This window comes from Triticum aestivum, chromosome 2B, assembly GCF_018294505.1.
Source record: "Triticum aestivum cultivar Chinese Spring chromosome 2B, IWGSC CS RefSeq v2.1, whole genome shotgun sequence".
NCBI classification, from domain to species: domain Eukaryota; kingdom Viridiplantae; phylum Streptophyta; class Magnoliopsida; order Poales; family Poaceae; genus Triticum; species Triticum aestivum.
Window position 1 is genome coordinate 146909213 of NC_057798.1, and position 20881 is coordinate 146930093.

The 20881-nt window shown below is 45.7% G+C and overlaps 1 protein-coding gene across 1 annotated transcript; it reads right to left on the reverse strand.

The window, feature by feature from the left end:
* Window positions 1-5037: 5037 nt before the first annotated feature.
* On the reverse strand, window positions 5038-16960 carry LOC123043976 (SAC3 family protein B). The gene is made up of 17 exons (XM_044466595.1): window positions 16458-16960; window positions 15517-15645; window positions 14343-14537; window positions 13944-14147; window positions 13320-13448; window positions 12383-12583; window positions 11935-12153; window positions 11634-11845; window positions 11411-11511; window positions 11085-11300; window positions 10740-10967; window positions 10580-10671; window positions 10399-10492; window positions 8478-8570; window positions 7416-8401; window positions 7226-7340; window positions 5038-7117 (listed from the first exon to the last, which is right to left on the reverse strand). The coding sequence occupies exons 1-17, from the start codon at window positions 16841-16843 to the stop codon at window positions 5345-5347; spliced, it is 5373 nt and encodes a 1790-aa protein (XP_044322530.1). The 5' UTR covers window positions 16844-16960; the 3' UTR covers window positions 5038-5344.
* Window positions 16961-20881: the final 3921 nt, after the last annotated feature.

The window sequence follows — 20881 nt, forward strand, 5'->3', positions numbered from 1 at the left end:
TCCGATATCTCATCGGCATAATCACGACTATGACCTTCCATCTTAGAGATGGTTTCTTCGTGAGCCTCGATCATGTCATTGGCCTCACCAAGTTGTTCCAAGAGAGCAACAAAGTGCTTCTTGGACTTGCCCTTGAGCTTACTCATAAAAGACTCAAACTCATTCACTTCTTCATTTGACCCACAATGTTCATCAATGCAATCCTCCACGGAGGGATTAGGAATTATGGTGGTTTTAATGTTGGGGGTTACCTTGTTTGAAGCTTTAGCCATGAGGCATTTGGCGGTGATGTTTTCGTTGGGTGAATCAAAGAGAGACACCCGGGGAGTAGTGGCAATGGCAACAGATGCCATGGCCATTGCTTCTTCATTTTCATCATCATCGTCATCCTCTTGGTATTCTTATTGAACCACCAACCCACGAGTGGGAGCCCTTTTGGCGAAGTTGTTCTTGTTGGGGAAGGACTTGGCTTTGTCTTTTCGGATGAACTTGCCACCATTGTCTTCCCGCTTCTCGTAAGGACAATCCGCAACGAAATGGCTCACATTGCCACAGTTGAAGCAAGTTCTAACTCGTTGCTTGCCCTTGACGCCACTGGAGTTGTTCTTGTTGAAGTTGGGTCTTGAACTCTTCTTGTTCCAAAATTGTCTTGAAGCAAGGGCCATGTGCTCATGATAATCAAATTTGGTGTCTTCGGGGTTGCTTTCCTCATCTTCCACTTCTTCCTCTTCTTCCACAATAACCTTGGCCTTCAGAGCAAGGTTGGGCTTCTTAGCCCTTTGGGAACGGAGCACCGCATTGTCGGCGGTCTTATCCAAGATGTTCATTGCAATAAACTCATCCAACACTTCACTAGAGGTCATGGAGTGGAAGTCCGGTCTTTGGCGGATGACTGAGGACATGGCCTTGTTGTAGGGCATCATGGCCTTGAGGAACTTGCGCTTGATCCAGTTGTCATCCGTGTCCTTACTCCCATGATCTCGGAGTGCGACCGCAAGTTTGGTCACTCTTCGAAAGAGCTCACGAGGTTCTTCATCCTCTTTCATTGCAAACTCATCGGCTTCATCTTGCACCACTTCATAGTTGGAGCGTTGAATGCTAGCACTTCCTCTGTACATACGCTCGACACACTTCCATGCTTCTTTAGCCATGACATGAGGTCGAAGATGAGGAAGATTTTCGGGAAGGATAGCATCTTGGATGATGAAGAGAGCACTCTCATTGAATTGATTGTCCACTTCTTCTCCAGGGGTGAAGTTGCTTGGGTCATGAGGATAGAAACCTTCTTTAATGATTCTCCAAAGGTTAGTGTTCACATGTTTTAAATGTCTCTTGAAGCGATAAACCCAAGAATCAAAATCTTCATTTTTTACATATTTAGGAGGAGGACCGGCATGATTTAAATGAGTGGAGGGAATCGGTCCTCTATAGATAGGAGGTTCCACATGGGCAAAGATGCCGGTGCCATTTCTACCACTAGTAGAAGGACTCTTTTCATTGTTAGCTTCCCCCTTATCGGAGTTAGCATCCGTCACCTTGTTAGTGGGATCACCCACTTTCATAGGCGAGGTAGATAGTTTAAGTCCCTCTAGAAATTCAGTAAACATGCTTTTAACCTCGGCCGTCATGGAGGTTTTCAATGTGTCTAAAGCCACATTGAATTCCTCATGTGAGACCGAGGTTCCCCCTTCGGCCGAAGACGAGATGGGATTCACACCGGAGTGTTCCTCCGCACCATCGTTGGTGTCAACCATACTCTTCGGACGGCAAAGTCCTTAATAAAGAGAGGAGGCTCTGATACCAATTGAAAGGATCGATATGGTTGACGAGAGGGGGGGTGCATAGGCAACTAACAATTTTTAAGCTTTTCTTTACCAAATTAAACTTTGCAACAAAATAGGTTGACTAGATGTGCAACTAGGTGAGCAACCTATATGATGCAAGAACAACTAGCATACAAGCAAGCAAGGAAGTAAGACAAGAAAGCTTGCAAGAGTAAAGGCACGAAATAACCAAGAGTGGAGCCGGTGGAGACGAGGATGTGTTACCGGAGTTCCTTCCTTTTAAAGGGAAGTACGTCTCCGTTAGAGCGGTGTGGAGGCACAATGCTCCCCAAGAAGCCACTAGGGCCACCGTATTCTCCTCACGCCCTCACACGATGCGAGATGCCGTGATTCCACTATTGGTGCCCTTGAAGGCGGCGACCGAACCTTTACAAGCAAGGTTGGGGCAATCTCCACAACAAACGGAGGCTCCCAACAACAACAACACCACGAAGCTTCACCACAATGGAGTATGGCTTCGAGGTGACCTCAACCGTCTAGGGTGCTCAACACCCAAGAGTAACAAGATCCGCAAGGGATAAGTGGGGGAAATCAAATATCCTGTGGTGGAAGTGTAGATCGGGCCCTTGTCACCCAATCCCGAGCAAATCAACAAGTTTGATTGGCTAGGGAGAGAGATCGGGCAAAAATGGAGCTTGGAGCAACAATGGAGCTTAGAGGTGGAAGAGGTAACCTACTAGAGGTAGAAGACACCCCTTATATAGTAGTGGAAAAATCCAACCGTTATCCAACAAGTTCAACCCGCGACACGGGGTACTACCGCTCCAGGGGCGCGGTACTACCGTGAGGCTGCGCGGTACTACCGTGGACGACCACGGTACTACCGCGGCAGCAGCACAGGCCGGAACTGGCCTGACTAAGGGGCGGTACTACCGCTGGCTCGGTACTACCGCTCCCCCTTGTGGTACTACCACAAGGCAGGAGAGTGACGGCCTGGGAAGGGCGCGGATGAAATAAATTACATCCGTGCCTACTTCCGCTGAAACTGGGGTGGTGCAAAAACCCGACGCGGTACTACCGCTCGCAAGGCGCGGTACTACCGTGGCGGGCGCGGATGTAAAAAATTACATCCGCGCCTACTACCGTGGCTCAGCGGTACTCGGTAGGAGGGCCACGGTACTACGGCTCCCAGGGAGCGGTACTACCGTGGGCCCCCGCGGTACTACCGCGCTGGACGAGCGGTACTACCGTGGTGGGCACGGATGTAAAAAATTACATCCGCCCCTACTACCGCACCGGAGCGGCACAAGGCCTGGGTGCCGTGGTACTACCGCTCCGGAGGAGCGGTACTACCGTGACACCCAGCGGTACTACCGCAAGTACAGCAGTAGTCGCCAGGTTTCCGCACAACCAAGATAACGAAGGGCAGCTCCAAAGTGCAGGGAAAGGGGAGACAAGTGCACGTGTTGATTTCACCCAAACCTTTACGACGCGGACCCCCTCTTAATAGTACGACTCTCCTATGACTCAAATCCACCAAAGAGAAACGTAGGACGACCCCGACTTCAATAGTCTCCGAGGGGCACCAAATCGTCTCGTGCCCAGTGATGAAGTATCTGAGAGACTCAAGGCACACGATTAGTCCGCAAAATCATTGTCATCAATCACCAAAACACCTCAGGGATAAACATGCCCTTACACCATTGATATGAGTGAATATATTTTCTAAGAGTTATCATTTGCATGGTTAGACATGATCTTTGCTGAAAACCTGGGTATTATTTAAGCATATATATGGACACAAGAATAAAAGAGTTTGTAAAAGTTTTTCTTTGCCACTTTCAGTTTGTGAACTGAATTGCTTGAGGACAAGCAATGAGTTAAGCTTGGGGAGTTGATACGTCTCCGTCGTATCTACTTTTTCAAACACTTTTGCTCTTGCTTTGGACTCTAATTTGCATGATTTGAATAAAACTAACCCGGACTGACGTTGTTTTCAGCAGAACTACGATGACGTTGTTTTTGTGCAGAAATAGAAGTTCTCGGAATTGGATGAAACTTTTTGGAGAATTTTTTTGGAATAAAAGAAAAATACGGGAGCTAAGACCTGCTGGAGGGGGGCTGCTGCCCCCTAGGCACCAGGGCGCGCCACCCCCCTCTGGCATGCCCTGGTGGGTAGTGGGCCCCTCGAAGCTCCGCTGACCCTAATATGAATACTATAAATAACTATTTCCTAAGAAAAAAATCATGGAGGAAGTTTCATCGTGTTTTACAATACGGAGCCGCCGCCACCTCCTGTTCTTTATTTGGAGACCAGATCTGGAGTCCGTTCGGGGCTCCGAAGAGGGGGATCTTCTGTCTTCGTCATCATCAACCATCCTCCATCACAATTTTCATGATGCTCACCGCCGGGAGTGAGTAATTCCTTCGTAGGCTCGTTGGACGGTGATGGGTTGGATGAGATTTATCATGTAATCGAGTTAGTTTTGTTAAGGTTTGATCCCTAGTATTCACTATGTTCTGAGATTGATGTTGCTATGACTTTGCTATGCTTAATGCTTGTCACTAGGGCTCTGAATCGTTTATGTTTTCACCAATATATTTGTGTTCTTGATTGGATCTTGCAAGTTATATGCACCTATTACGTGTTATGATCCGCATACCCCAAAGTGACAATAATTGGGATTCTTTCCGGTAATTATCGTAATTTGAAGAGTTCATGTATTCACTATGTGTTAATGCTATGTTCTGGTTCTCTATTAAAAGGAGGCCTTAATATTTCTTAGTTTCTTTATGGAACCCGCTGCCACGGGAAGGTATGACAAAAGATGTCGTGAAGTTCTTTTCTATAAATACGTATGACTATTTACGGTCTACATTACATTGATGAATTGAAGCTAATTCTGTGTCGTCCTAGGTTATGATTATTATATGATGAATATTATCCAACTTATCACCATCCAATGCCTACGAGTTTTTCACATATTGGTCTTGCTAAGTTACTACTGCTACAAACCAGTAGGTAGTTTTACACATGAATCTTGTGACATCCAACTTATCACCATCTACGAGTTTTTCACGTATTGGTCTTGCTAAGTTACTACTGTTACAAACCACTAGGTAGTTTTACACATGAATCTTGTGACATCAGTTTTGTGCCACAGAAGCAACACATTTAAAAAGCGATGGTTGGTCAAAATAACCTTAACATGTCACAATACACCTTACATGTGGGGAGAATATTGTACTAACATATTTGTAAAACCAAAAAAGAATTTTGAAAGTACATTTTCATGTCGAAACAGTCCATTGAAATTCGTTGCGGCTTGTATAACACCAGCCATGAGTAGATGTAAGAGATTTCTGAACTGAACTACTGGGAAAGCTAACAGCTAGAGTTACAACAAATCGTCTCTGGATATTTGCGCTATATATGTCTACAACACCATGACATTCTCGTCGAATAATGACATAACCTAACAAAACAATGTTCTATCACTCAATGATATCCAATTTTACAAGTTACACCAAGCGTCTCGGCCTTTCAAAGGCTCGGCAGCTCAGAAGTATATAAAGAGCTTCTCATCGATCTTGGACTGCAGCTTGGCGCACTGCTGCTCTAGCTTGGCAAGCTCATCGTCCCATTTGAGTGGAACCAAATCTCTTAGCTCCACTCTTCTCGGTGGTGCGTCGTAGGTGTTGTCATGGGTAGCTCCATGCACTGGGTTTACCTCACCATTGATGTGTGCCAGTGCCTGAGGTTCGTCGCATGCTGGGGTCGGCAGCGGTGGTGACAGAGGTCTCGGCGGTGGAGGACTGTCAGAATCAAGGTCACAACTCACCCCAATGATCTCGTCTAGCGAGAGCCCAGATGGCACAGCGGGCATCATGTCATGGTCCTCCAAAATGGGCGCTTCGCCTATAGTATCGCTGTTGGCAGTGAGTCCGTGCTGTGTTGCACCATTGGAATCAGCTGCAGGGGGCTGGTAAAGACGCTGACTCAGGACATAAGCTTCTGAGAAATCTCCGGTAGAAAGCCTCGCTAACCTCCAGTTGCAGATCCGCCGAAAGATAGTAACCCAGTTCGGCACAAGATAGTGATTCGAGTCACGGAGCTCAAGATCAACACCTTTCTGCACCATAATCTTTGCCTCAGCAACCGCCTGGGCTCCATTTAACAACCGAGCCGATTGGGTCAGATATCTCGTCAAGCACTCCTCGAGATATAGCTTCTGATCTTGAATCTGCCTGCCCATGTAAGATCCTTGTTTTAGCCAAGACAAGTCGTCACTGAACTCTGGAAGCTGCAAACTCTTTACGGTTTCCACCAGCGGCTGGATTCTTGACGGCGATGACCATCCAATGCTAGGTAAGAACATTTCTGTGAACATCCTCTCGCTGCTCGATCTCTCCAGAAGATCAATCTCAAGAGCTGGCCACTGATTAGGACTTCTGTATGCTGCTGCCAAAATCTCTTCTCCAAGCTGGCTGACAGCGTTGTTGAATACTGAGATGCAATGCTCAGGACCAACTTCAGGCGCAACACGCTTGTTAAGTAGCTCAAGTGATGGGTTCAAGTAATTCAGAAGTAACTCATGTGTCTTCACGAGGATGACATCAGGCTCTAGAGGAAAACTGTTCGCCATCCACTTTAAACCTTCTCGCAGCTTGTCATCGTCAAAGAAGCCATTGATATAACCTTCAGTGCAGCTTCCAGCTAGAAAAACAACCAAGGATGAAGCAATCTTTCCTTCACTCAGACCGCTGACGCCAAGCTTATCAATGACATTTTGTGACGCATAATCATACCCTTCATTATATGTGTCACCACTTAAAATCAGAAGAGGGAGACAAGATTGAGGAGGTATGGAGGCTAACAGACTGCTAAATCGTGCCTTCTGCATTTCCCACGGAATGCTTTCAGATACCACAAATACTATACAGTTCGTGCTGTCAGCAATTTCGTTACCAATAACCTGTTGGTCACTGGCCCTGACAACGGATAGGCAGCATACACTCGGAGAACTGAGCCACGTTCTCCAAATTGAGAGGTCTGCTGAAGTAAGAAGCAATCCATTATCTTCATTTCCAGAACCCATGAGCTTTTTGAGTAACCATCTTGAGGCAACATTGTTGCTCTGAGATTTCATGGCACTTGGTGGGACAAGTACTAGCATCTTCCAGCAGATGCACCTAGCATCAGGTTTCCTTTCAGTTAAAATAGGACCAGCCAACTCTGAGACATTTAGTCGTGACCAAGATCTTTGTTGCCGTGTGTATCTTTCTTTAAAGGCATGGCCAATGTCTAGCTCGTGGACTGCATGCTTTGGCACCTTCATTGTAGAAAAGCGATCATTTATCATGGACTTACAAATCATCGAAATAAATTGCAGAAAACACCAAGCCTTGAAATAAATAGAACATGTCTATGGTAGACTTACCACTGCGGTTTGGTGAACTGGTGGTCCAAGTGACAGAGAATTCAATGCTGCAATAGCAAGGGCATTTTTCTGCTCTCTCAGAGATCTCTGATCCGCAGCACGCTGCCTCCATTTCCTGTATGATCACAGTAGGACAAAGGTTTGGTACATTAAAGAATTAGTGACATAGATCAAGGATAACAAAACCAACCTCAGTATCATCTTTAGCCTTTCATCTGAAATTGTTTTCTTTGGAGACACAACAATTGGTAACGAGTCATATGTTGTTTCATTATTATTTTGGTAATCTCCATCCTCATGACCAGGCAATAGGGAACCTGTAGGCCACACACGTTCTATTAGATTGACTTGATGACATGATGGACTTTCATCATCCAAATCTGTATCACTGCCAGAGCCATGTGCCCTGAGCTCATCTTCCTCTTCATGCATATGGGCGTAATCTGAGGATACACCATCTGCTAGAGGATGTGAGACTATGGTTGCCACCAAAGCATCAATATGTTGAGTGTAGGCTTCTGACTGCGGTATCTCCATTTGTTCTCTCGAGAAGTCCACAAAATCACCATTCTGGTCTTCAGATATTATGAAATCATCAGTCATCGTGATCTTGCCTTTTGCTTTCAGTGAAGCTACTCTCTGGTCATCCATCCATCCTGTGTGCGAGAGTGCGTGCTTGGTAGCACGCAGAGAAGTGCTAAGAATAACTGGAACACTTCCCTTTCTGCTACCAGTTGGGGAAATAGGACTTGAATATGTTGAATTGAACTGTTTATTGCCAGCTTTTGGAGAAAACAGACCAGAATACGGCGAAGTAATCTGTCCGCTAGAAGTGGGAGAAACAGGTCCAGAAAACGATGGGCCAAACTCTTTTTTCGCACTAACAGGAATCACAAGGGCAGACCGTGGCGGAACCTGCTCTCTTTTGCTAGCTGGGGAAGGAAACCCGACAGAATATGGTGCAACAGTCGCTTTTTGACCAGTGGGAGCACAAACTGGACCAGAAGATACATCATCGACTATTCTCTGTGATTTCTTCGAGTGCACAAGTTCAGAACAACCAGATGGAAAATCGCTCTCACTGTTAAGAAAAGGCCCTTCTTTCACTAGGTACGGTCCTTCATACTGCTTCGATCCAAAACCATGGTATTCTAAGAGACTTTCAATGTCCTCGTCCTGAAAAAGAAAGACACAAGATGATATCAATTTTCCCATAATGAATAATTTACTGTTTGAATAAGAGAACACTTACCTCCATTGCAAGCCATTCCACGACATGTGAAATAGGGATGCCTTGGCCAATCTGCAGACCACTGTGCAAGGAAGCCAGAGCTTGCCTTCTTACCTGGGTAGAAGAAAGGTGTTAAGCTTCACAAAAGTGTGAACTAACAAACAATTAGCGTACTACATGGAACCTCGGAGTACACCAGAGGTAGCGAATAGTGAAAGATAATACTATTAAAATATTTTGCTCTGCACAGGACAACAAAGTATATCTGATAAGTGGCCCTAATACAGTATAGGAGCAGAATTGTGGTCTATGGTCAAACAGGCATATCCGCAATTCCTAAAGGGACGGAATAGGTCCACCAGTGTTGCACCATAACTTGAAGAGGATCATGGTATGGAAGAAGTAGACCAAAACTCATGCTAGACGACATTAGGTGTGAGAGACTTAATTCTGTCTTGGTTGATCTGAAGTTCTGAAGAAAACGCAATGACGTCCTCTGAGGTTCATGTCATTACACCCTTCCTGTAAAAGCAGGTAGTCATCGACCTACAGGATGTTGGCCAGGCGGCTACATTGAAATCCTTGGTGACCTCAGCAAGCCAAGGGCTCAATGCCAGTGTTGCATTTCGCGAGATATCATCAAGACTCCAACGACAGTTGATGGTGATGAGGAGCAGCCCTTAGCATGGCCAGATGTCGTGGAAACTGCCCACGGCACGGCGAACGTGCACCAGACAGCAGCAACATAAGGACATCCTGACCTGTCCATTGTGATCTCACCACACATACAGCATGGCTTCGATTGACAGCGCCAAGAAAACGGCTGGGACAAAACAATGGCCATACTATTGTTTGAGAGTACAGACAACGAAGTAGAGATTAAAGCGAGATGACAGTTTATTACTGTAGGATTTAGGAAAGCTCGATGTTAAAGATATTAAGTCCAGCACGCGTAGTTTATCAATTAGCAGGAACGGATGATGCATCAGTAGTAAGGAGGATAATTAGGGAAGAGGTAGAGATAAGAGTTTGATTCGTTTACAAGAAAGAGTCCAAGTATTAATGGTGAGGTTAAGTAGCAACATGATAAATTGATAATCTTTCAGATCAAGCAAGAAATGAATCATGCACACCTCCATTTGCTAACTCTGAACCTGTCTAGTTCTCTCATCCGAATTTATGTCATTCTATCTCCTTCTAATACCATATTGGCTTCATTCCCTTTGGGCTTTAAGTCATACTGCTTGGCTCTACTCTCTATGGCAGCAGTGCCATGAACTAATGTTCACATCAACCATTGTTTCCAGAAATTTTGATTAGTGACTTGTCAAAACATAAGAATACTTTAACTAATACAGAACGTATTATAAATGTAAAGAAGTACTACCTCTGTACCAAAATATAAGACGTTTTTGTAGGCTAAACTAACCTACCAAAACATCTTATATTTTGATACGGAGGGAGTACAATACTGGCCAGGGAGAACTCGTCAATGCCAGATAGTGGCGGTTCCATAATTTTTACCCTGTGTGATCAATTATTACTGTCACATTTTCATACACTATGTAGACGTATATGTAAACTGTAACAAGTAGTCAAGTACAATGGTCGTTTCAAAAATTTGAAGGGTTGATAGATCCCACTACTTCCTCTAGCTAGCTAGGGTTGAATCAGCTTACAGTACAATGGAAACATGACAAAAGTTAAGAATTTATAGTGCTACCAAGCACCTTTTGTCTTGTGAAAAACAACAGCAGGTCCTACTAATTACAATGAGAAACTGTCAGTTCTGAATTCTGGTAACACGTTTTATTATTACAAGGTTACTTGCCAGCATAGATGCACAATAGAGAACTAGAAGTATGTGCACATTTGAACAAATAATTTCAGTAAAAAGATATGGTTCAAAAATGAACAGCCTTTCATCGACAAACTATTCTACCTTCGCGAAGTGAGCATGCATCAAGCAAGCCTGCAAATATGTTGCTTTCCTTGCAAGCCGGAAGAAAGCAATGTAGTTTCCCATTCTGCATGCTCTGAGTTGCATGACAAAAGTTGGTGTTAAGTCAAATCAAAGTTACTAAAGACCCAAGAATTCAAATTATGCCATAAGGTATGACTACCTTGCAACTTCTCTTGCAAACAAGACGTCTGGGCTGCCTCTAATTTCACGAGACATCTTAGCAAGGTCCAGAGATAACTCAGAAGGTTCAACCTGATTCAAATGTACACAGAAGTCAGCAAAACAGCAGAAAACAACAAGACCCACTCAATTCACCTCACCTTGTAACCAGGATGCTTGTCTAACTTGAGCAGTGCATAATAACCCCGGAACTCCTGTTCTGTTGAGAAGAGCACACCATTTCTCCTATGGTCTTCATACATTTGAAATAGCTCAACTGATGTTTTGTTCATCTGCTCAATGTTGAGGTGTGCATCAAAACCCTCTGAAAAACCTTCTCCTTTGCTGTACTCACATAACTCGTGCATTGCTACAATGTGGAGCCTTATCTGGCCAAGAAAAGAAAAGAAAAGAAAAGTTCACGATGAAACTTACTGGGAAATAAGTTTACCCAAAGAGAAAAACATTTACGGACAGTGGGAAAAATAATAAAAAATTGGAATTACCATTTGCTCGAGCATAGAAATAGCCTCTTGATTGAAGAAATGTTGCATTCTAAGATCCATTCTTATCGCTCGCATCCTATCCCACAAGAAGTTGTATAAGCCCAAGAAACTATCATCATATGTGTGATCCATCAAACTAAGAAGGTATGACATGGTCTTCTGCAGAACTGGCAGAGGCCTGATCAACTCTGCATCTCTCTCAGCAGTCCTAGTATACTGTATCAATTAGATAATAACTTCCATCATGCTTCCTGTTACTGGTGATGAGAGATAAATTCAGATAGAATCCTGTCATACTGGCAGGTGACAAGGTAAACACTATATACCTTTTTAACAGCAAGAAGCTCGGTGGTTTGGTTTCTGTCTCCACCTAACCTCTCGTACCTATCAAGATCTCCCTTTCTCTCGCGCTCCGCCCTTTCAGGCTCTAGAAACAAAGCATGAATACATGTTTGTAAGTAGCATGGTTAAGAAAATACATTGAAGAGTTGAGAATGACCAAAATAACATTGCGCAAAAACAAGTGATATGATCTAGTGCAGGAATCACCTGGGCACATATAGGAACAAAGCCCAAGAATTGCGGCTAACTCTGGGGGGTCCATGTCAGCCATAGTACTATCATTTGATCTGACTGGAACTTTTCCCATTGAAGAGGCTTGTTTCTGTTTGTCCGCTTTTGCGAGATCATTGATATTTTCCACTGGCCTGCTTAGTTCAACATTGAAACGAGCCAAACGCTTGGCTTTTGCCTGTTTTTCTCTACAGCAAATGTTACATGAGTCAATAACAACAAACAGTATATTTGATAAAAAAAAGGGTTTGCCACATTATGAAGCTGGCATAAGCACCTCTCAAGTTCAGTTGAAGGGATAAAGTCGTCACCGTCATCCAAAGGAGGGGTCACGCTCCTAGAATTGAGAATCGAAGGCTTTGGTGGAGAAAATGTAGGTGTACTATATTCTTTTGAATAAGTATCTGAAGGACGGAACTGCTGATACGGTGGTGAACGCACATCACCAATGCGAGATTTTATTTGACTTCCAACCTTGAGAGGGGAAGCTTCAGACCTGTAATAATAGCAACAAAGTCAACTGCTAAATGCCATAAAGTAAAAGATAAGCAAGCACAGTAACAGATCAATTCGTTTACTAACTACCGCTCCTAGGCATAAATATGGTAGATGTGTTAGATTGTGCTCTTACTGGTCGTCATTTATTTATTTTAGTCGTTATTGCATCTTTTATCAAAACTAATAAGTAAAACTGACATACAGCAAAATAAACTCGAAGGATTTACCTCTGGATATCAGCCTGTGAACGAAGATTCTGGGCTGCAACATTACTGCTGCCAAAACCGGCAGGTGCCGGCCTAATGTTGTCTCTAATATCTGAAGGTGGAGACTTGGGCATGTTCGTGAATTCAGATGAAGGAGCCCTCATCCTTTTTGAAGTTTCAATACTTACATCATCAACCAACGTATCCGGATAGTTTATCAGTCTGTAAAGGAAGCAGCAGGAAAATGCTCTATGCATTAGCCACAAGTCCACAATACATCACTAATGCAACTAGTCATTTTAAATGCCAGATTTCAGGCTTTAGAATTAGCGCTCACAGGAACCAAACCCTAAACCGAAAACCGAAAAAGGTTAGCAGACAAATAGCAAAGAAGAATTTCACAGCTCACATTTCGAAAAAAAGATGTCACTAAAAATGAAGAGAAAAAAAAGAATTAGCACAAAAGGTTAGTGCATACTATTGAGGGTTTCCACATTTTAAGAGCTCGAATAAAACACTAGTTGCTTAATATTCCTTTAGCGAGACTAAAAGCTACAAGGAAAATAAATTTTCCAAAAACTGTGTAGAGAAGACCGTCTCCATGTTCGTATTCTTGATTCAGTTTGGTAACACACCGACCAAGTAAAGAGAAAACGTTACGTAATAACAGGTGGGTCATGTTTTGTTTGGTAATCCATGCCCAAAAATGACTATGCCCAGCATTTTACCCATTTCCATACTGAATTGATTTCCCAATGGATGATCATGATTATCTAACTTTCTTCAGTCCAGGATATTTATACGAATTCAAAGTAGCAGTGATTACCTATATATACATATGTTGTGGGGTGTTGAAGCACTTAGGAGTTAGGAGATCACATGTATATTTAATTATTTATGCAGCAACAGAAGAAAACAGGCACGCCATAAAGAAATGGCAATCAGTAGATAGTAGTACCTTCTAGCATTTGCACCAGTGCCATGACGAGCTTCAGCACCATCAACATCCTGATAGGATAAAGTAGGTGACCTAGACCTTTTTGAAATGCTATGATCCATTGTTCGACTTTGAAGTGGAGCTGAGAATCTACAGAAGGATAAAAGGAAGGAAATATTACAGAGCCATAAACGCATAAGTACCAACAGGAGCACAAGCACAAGAGATGGCATTAACCAATGATTTTACAGTGATCCAGGTAATAAATGTGATCACAGAAGCAAATTTACGTTCAATTTGCAGTATTACGTTACAGCGCGGAAGTTCGTTATATCCATTGCTAAAGTTCTTTTGAATAGGAAGAATGTCCCAGCAGGGGGAGAGGGGTTACTCCATGCAAACCTACCAGCATCACAAGGTTGAGTATATTTCTAGTAAAAAAACTTGAACAGCTCGCAAGACAATCACAATAAATATTTTTTTATCTAAAAGTTTTTCCTTTTCTCGACTCAAATTAGTATCACCAAAGACTATTTAAATAAAGACTATACAGGCTGCATACTACTGATGAACACAAAAAAATCAAAAATAGAATGGTGCTCCGATCAACTATGTGGCAGTTTATGACAGTCTAGCCGACAGCACCTTTGTTCTCGCATATGATCGTTCATCTCTTGTTGAGCCGCACCACCAAGCACTGATGAAGAAGATGTACTAGTCCCTGAGGCAGGACGGGGCCTCCCATTACCAGGAACTAAATTGCTATTCAGAAGAGGAGAGAATGTAGCACGTGCATCATGAAAAGGAGACTGGTTCTGGATTCCAATCTTGGAAGGTGATAGATTAGGCCTGAAATATCAAGTAAAAACAGGGAGATAAGCAGCACAGCACAACCAGTGACATTTAGTACTGAAATACTAATTAGTAGCTAAGTAACCGGTACTACACTCTTTTATGAGATAATTTGCAGTGAGACACTAATAAAACTTAAAATACAATTAGAGTAAACAATTACTAGTTGACAATTTCTATCGAATAACTCACATTTGCACATGATCATGAGGCTCAGCACGCTGCGTAGGAGGAAATTTTGGAAGGCTTGATGATGGTCTAAACTGTCTGCTCATGTCTAATGGTGGTGATCTTGCTGTCTTTCCGGTCTCTGGAGGTTGCATTCTCATTTGCACTGAAGATTGCGCACTTTCATTTTCAAACAACGGGTCTGCATAGTTTACCAACCTATTGATGGAAGAGACATTAGATTTAAAAACCCTGATAGCTGTACCCACAAGGTTATAGTTGCAAGCTCCAGGGAAAACACATCTGAACTCACACCCAACAGAAAAATCCTCTCCAGACCTACGCAACCATAATCCATGTAGGGTGGTCCATACAAAGACATGTCAAGCATGTCAGCTAAGATCAACTACACAAAATGTAGTGTATCCTAGTATAATGATATGCACCATTTTTCATTTAAGAACTGACAGTGATTGATGTATTGTTCTCTGACCATGGCCTTCTGGCAAAATAACGTATAAACAACAGCATTGGTACCTTTGGTTTTAGCCCAAGGCTGCCCTGCCAAATACTACATCTGTTCCCTAATATAAGACCTTTTAGCTTTTTCTTGAGTCGTATGTATCTAGACACATTTTAGTATGTATGTACACTCATTTTAGTATGTATGTATTCAATATTTTGAAATAGCTAAAAGGTCTTATATTAGGGAACGGAGGAGTATTTGGCTAGCCAAAGTTTGGTCAAGCTTTTGCTTACCCATGAGTTTGCTAACATTGGCAAGAAAAATGAACTAGAGTGGGCAAAAGAGAAGTTGGCATTTCAGAAGTACTGGCAACCATCCAAGCAAAGACCAAAATTTTGGTCATAACCTGAAAATTGGCAAGGTGAGCTTTGTCCACCATCCAAACATACCCTAGAGTTCAGCAGAGAGTGATGAATATTTGGCTCAGTGGCTCATTGCGCAACTTTCAGAAGAAGATTGCATTGTACTGACACGGATTGTCCCACCTACAACATTTGGACGACTTAAAGGAGAACAGTCGCTAAGTGACCTATATCTACGTATCAAGCCCTTATGTACAAATTTTCTGCACGCCATGTATACAAACATTTTAAAGATATTGACTGGAATATATTGGATGTCCATTATGAATTCAGATAGCTTGACGAGGGATACAACATGAAGTAGTTTTACCTTCTTTGCCCCATACCATTATCATTTTCTGGAGGAACATTCACACGCTGATTTGATAGATTCGGCGGGGACCTGCTCCTTGAGGAAATACCAGGATGCATGGGCCTGCCTATGGATGGTGCAGCTACTCTGAATGTGAACACGAAAACAATCCATCAATAATGTACCATGGGTATCGCAGGTTTGGAACTGCAACCAGATGGGCTAGGATTAGGTGATTAACCACCAAAAAAGTTAGAACTTAGTCTACCATTCCAGCAGCAAGGCACCTTATCAGATATTTTGAGTTGGCTTGAACAACATGCAATTTTAGATGTTCCTTTTTATGTGCTATACCCTGCTCAAATATCATTCACTTGTTACACAGTCACCAGTGTGCCTAAGTCTTGTGAATTGGCAACTCCCTCCGTAACAAAATATAAGACGTTTTTTATGCCCTATGCAAAACCAAAAAACGTCTTATATTTTGATACAGAGGCAGTACATGGTTGCTTCGTGCCATGCCAAGTCTTGTGAATTGGCTACATGGTTGCCTCGTGCCATGCCACGATCTCTAACAATCAACTTAGGACAATCCCTATTGTAGAAACTAGATCACTAGAGCTGCTATGACGCGCTAATACTCAAATGTTGCAGGCATCCGACCAAATAAAAACTCATATGCGCATTTAGCCATCTCCAATGGGGAAACTCTATGCAATCACCGAATATGCGAAACTACCGCGAGCGGAATATATCTGCACAACGCTAACTACACTATGCTTCAGATTCTGAAGCTACTACACGCCTGTACTTACAGTTACAGCTACTTGGATGCAACAGCAAGAACAGAAACCTAACCGACACTAGCTAGCCAGCTCGACAGCAAGCTCAAACAACACAGATACCACTTGGGGGTATCAAACAACACAGATTCTACTTTGGGGGTGGGGAGCACTCACCTCGGCTGGGGCTGAAGATGGCGCGCGGTGTGGCGAGCAGTGGCGGCGGCCGCGCCTGGGTCGACGGCACGAAGAGGGCTCGGAAACCTCACGGGACCAGAGGCGCCGGGAGCAGCTGCGGCCGGGCGCGCGGAGGGTGCCGGTATGGGGATGGGAGAAGTAGGGCGAGAGATGGGGGCCGCTGCGGAGAGCTGGGGGCGAGCGCTCGGGAAGCGCGAGGAGGGGGGCACGAAGGGGACGGCCGGGCTAGCCGAGGGGAACTGCACGGGGGCGGGCTGCGCCGCGGGAGAAGGGGCGGTGGCCGCGCCGGCGCCGAAGGCGAGGGGCGCGGAGCCCGGCCCGCGGTTGAGGGGCCCCGCGTCGCGGCCGAAGCCGGATGCCTCCATCGCGGGGCGCGGAACCCTAGCCGGCGGCGGGTGCTCGTCGCCGGCGCGCGTGGAGGGAGGAGGAGTGGGGTTTGAATTGGAGAGAGATCGGAGGTGGGGAGGGGAGGGAGCCGCCGGGTCGAAGCTTTTGGGTTAAGCGGCCCGGCGGGCAAAGGGGGTACTGACAGGTGGGGCCGGGCCGTCGGCCGGAGGTGGAATCAATTGTAGAGAGGTACCTGCGGAATCGTGTATTCAGCTAAGGATAAAAGGGTTGGGGAAGTTGGGGAAGGGTCCACCACGTTCGAAACGCTAAGGCGGCAGCGGCGATCGCGAGGCGATCGGTTGCTGCGCTAGGGTTAGGGTTTCGTCTATGGGGGTGGTTGGGATCCGGCGGTCTTTTGGGGGGCAACTGCGTCTCCCTGTTCTCCGGCCGGTGGCGACTGTGCTCTCCTGCGATCGAGCGGAGCTGATGGCGGAGGCGATAGAGCGTGTTTCGGGTGCGTCTCCGCGGGCATCGTCTTCTGCAGCGCCCGTGGCGGCGGCGACGCCGTTGGTCCGGAAGGAGGGATCTTCTGTCAAGTCCCCTGGGGGGAATAAGACCCCGGACCCGGCGGCGAGCCTGTCGGAGAGGCTCGGCGGCATGGTGCTGATGGACAAGGAGGTTCAAGGCTTTGTGTTTGATGATCCAAATCCTGGTTTTCAGAAGCGATGCAGATGGATGGCGGTGGGCAAGGTATGTTCTGTAAGGCCTATGAAGATGTCTGCGGTAGAGAAGACGATGCCTAGAGCTTGGGGCCTGCACAGGGAAGCGAAGTTTAGCGAGATTGGTCCCAATATCATCATGGTGCAGTTCGGAAGTGAAGGTGATTGGAAACATGTGCTTAACAATGGTCCTTGGCAATTCGATTTCAGTGTTCTGATTATGAAGGATTATGAGGGGAGTATCAGAACGTCGGAGATGGTCTTTGACAGGATTGATGTCTAGGTGCGGGTGCTTGACTTGCCCCCGGACAGGAGGACGGAGGCTTTTGGCAAGGCGCTTGGGAACTGGCTGGGCGACATAGTTAAGGTCGATGTTGACAGAGAGGGTTTTGCCAGAGGAGGCTTTCTCTGAGAGTGAGGGCCACTATCTCTGTTTTTGATCCTTTGGTTCGTGGCTTCTATCTCAAGAGGTCGAAGGAGGACAAGGAAAAGACCTGGTTTGACTTCTACTATGAGAAAATCCCCCATTTTTTTCGACTGTGGGCGCTTGGTGCACAATGAGGACCGCTGTGATCCTCCAATTGAGTCGGCAGATCAGTGGGGCAGCTGGTTAAGGGCTTCTCCGGGAAGGAATGCGGCGGGAGGTGATGGAACCGCTGGTGGGGGGTCGGGAAGCCAAAGCAGTCGCAGTGGCAATCACACTGGTGATGCTGCGAGGTCTCGGGCTTCAAACCCGAGGGTGCGCGATCTACCCACAAGGAGGAATTTAAATGTTGAGTTATCGGGATCGGGTGACGCTCGCACTAGCGAGAGTCACGTTCATGTTGATGTTGAGGTTAACAGCCCAGGCAAATCGCGATCAAGACTCGGTGCTGAACAAAAGAGGGACCTCCGCGATAGCCTTGAGCAGTGGCGTGAGACGGATATGCGACACAAGCTGATGGAGCAGAAACATAGAAGTGGCTTGGGGGAGGAACGGAGCTCAGTTGTGGGTAGCAGGAGCAGAGGAAAGAAGAAAGAACATGATGGTAGACTCGAGGGGGGTTTGGAGAGAGGTGCTTGGAGTGGTGGTGGAGATAGGATGGAATCGCATGGGAGGCGGAGAGGCACTTACAGAAGGAAATTCAGAGATGACTTGGATAGAAGGTCAAGCTACGAACAGCATGATAGGTTCTTTGGTGACAGCAGGAAGCGGAGAACGAAACAAGTTTAGGTGGCAAAGGGAGAGCAGGATGCCTTCATTCGCGAAATGAGACAGAAAATGTCATCGGTGTTTGAGCGCATCTCCGGCAAGGATGGATCATCATCGGCGGACCCTGGTATCCAGGGCCGCCGGCACCAATGAATATCTTGGCCTGGAACTGTCGAGGACTAGGGTTGGACTCGACAGTAGGCGAGCTGCGCGACCTGGTACGGTCCCACAACCCAGTGGTGGTTTTTTTATCGGAGACAAAGAAGAAGACTAGGGGTATGGAGAAGCTGATGTGGAGTTTAGGGTTCAGGTGCGGTGTGGCTGTGGATTGTTGTGGACTGAGTGGCGGATTAGCACTCTGGTGGAGGGAGCATGTACATGTTTCAGTCCGACCGTTTTGCCAATATTTCATTGATGCGGAGGTGGTGTTTGATGGCAAATCCCTTAGGGTCACTGGATTCTACGGGGAGCCGCGGACGGAGCTAAGGAAGAAATCCTGGGATGCGATCAGATACTTACGAGCTCAAGACAACTTGCCTTGGATATGTGTTGGTGACTTCAATGAAGCTTTGTTCCATGCTGATCAGTCCGGGGGGAATCCGAGGAGTTTTACACAGATGGAAGACTTTCGGGACTGTTTGGCAGATTGTGGTTTGGCCGACCTGGGCTTCTCTGGTTACCAGTATACCTGGGATAATAAGAGGGAAGGCGATGACAATATTCAGGTCAGGTTGGATAGGGCCGTGTGTAATGAAGATTTCTTGTCTATTTTTCTGGAGACTCTGGTTGAGCACCTGATGACGGAGGAGTCGGATCATCAGGCTATCTTAGTGCGTGCCTTGGAGACAGCTCCAAACGAGCATGCTCGTGGCCCGAGACCTTTCCGTTTCGAGGAAGCGTGGACGCGTCATGATCAGTATGATAATATGGTGGAGGCTGCATGGATGGGCGCGGGCAGTGGGGAGAAGGATATAGCTGCTATATGTCAGAGGCTAGCACGGACGGCTGGCAGCATGCAATTATGGGCAAGGGAGGTTTTCGGTTCAATCAGGAAGCAAATTAAGGGTCTTAAGGCGCAGCTTACCGATGCAAAGACCCGTGCGAGGATCACTGGGTACTCGCATGAGATCAAAGAGATTGAAGAGAAGCTGCGGGAGGTCTTTGAGCAGGAGGAGATTTTCTACCATCAGCGGTCACGGGTTGACTGGCTCAAGGTTGGGGATCAAAACACTCAATATTTCCATAATAGAGCTACTCACAGAAAGAGGAAGAACACAATCCGGGCACTCAAGAGGGAGGACGGGTCCAGGTGCGCTGTGGAGGAGGAGATGAGGGAGATGGCAGCGTCATTTTATGAGCATTTGTTCACTTCTGAAGGTTCGACGGGAGCGGACACGGTTCTGGATAGTATTGTGCCGCTCGTTGATCCTATCATGAATGACAAGCTTTCCTCTCTGATCATTGACAAGGAGATTGAAGTTGCTTTGTTTCAGATGGGACCGACCAAATCGCCGGGTCCGGATGGTTTCCCTGCGTTGTTCTACCAGCGACACTGGTCCCTGGTTAGAGATGATGTCTATGGTGTTGTCCGGAGGTTTCTCATGGGGGAGACCGCACCGGAGGCCTTTAATGAAACTGTGATTGTGATGATCCCGAAATTCAACTCACCGGAGTTGCTCTCGCAGTTCAGGCCGATTAGTCTATGTAATGTCTTGTATAAAATTGCTACAAAAGTGTTGGCTAATCGTCTTAAGTGTTTTCTTCCAGTGCTGATTTCGGAGGAGCAGAGTGCGTTCGTTCCAGGCAGACTAATCACTGACAACGTGTTGGTGGCCTATGAGTGTGTTCATGCTATCAGGACTAGGAAGAGGAAAAAGTGCCTTTGCACGGTCAAGCTCGACATGATGAAGGCATATGACCGCGTCGAGTGGAGGTTTCTGGAGCAAGTCTTGCGTAAATTTGGGTTCAATGAGGAGTGGATTCGGATGGTAATGAGGTGCGTCTCGTCAGCAAGGTTTTGGGTCAAGCTTAATGGTGGATTATCTAGGATGTTCTATCCGTCCAGGGGACTCCGACAGGGTGACCCACTCTCTTCGTACCTATTTCTGTTTTGTGTGGAGGGGTTCTCTGTGTTGCTGAAGTGTGCCCAAGAGGAGAAGGCTATT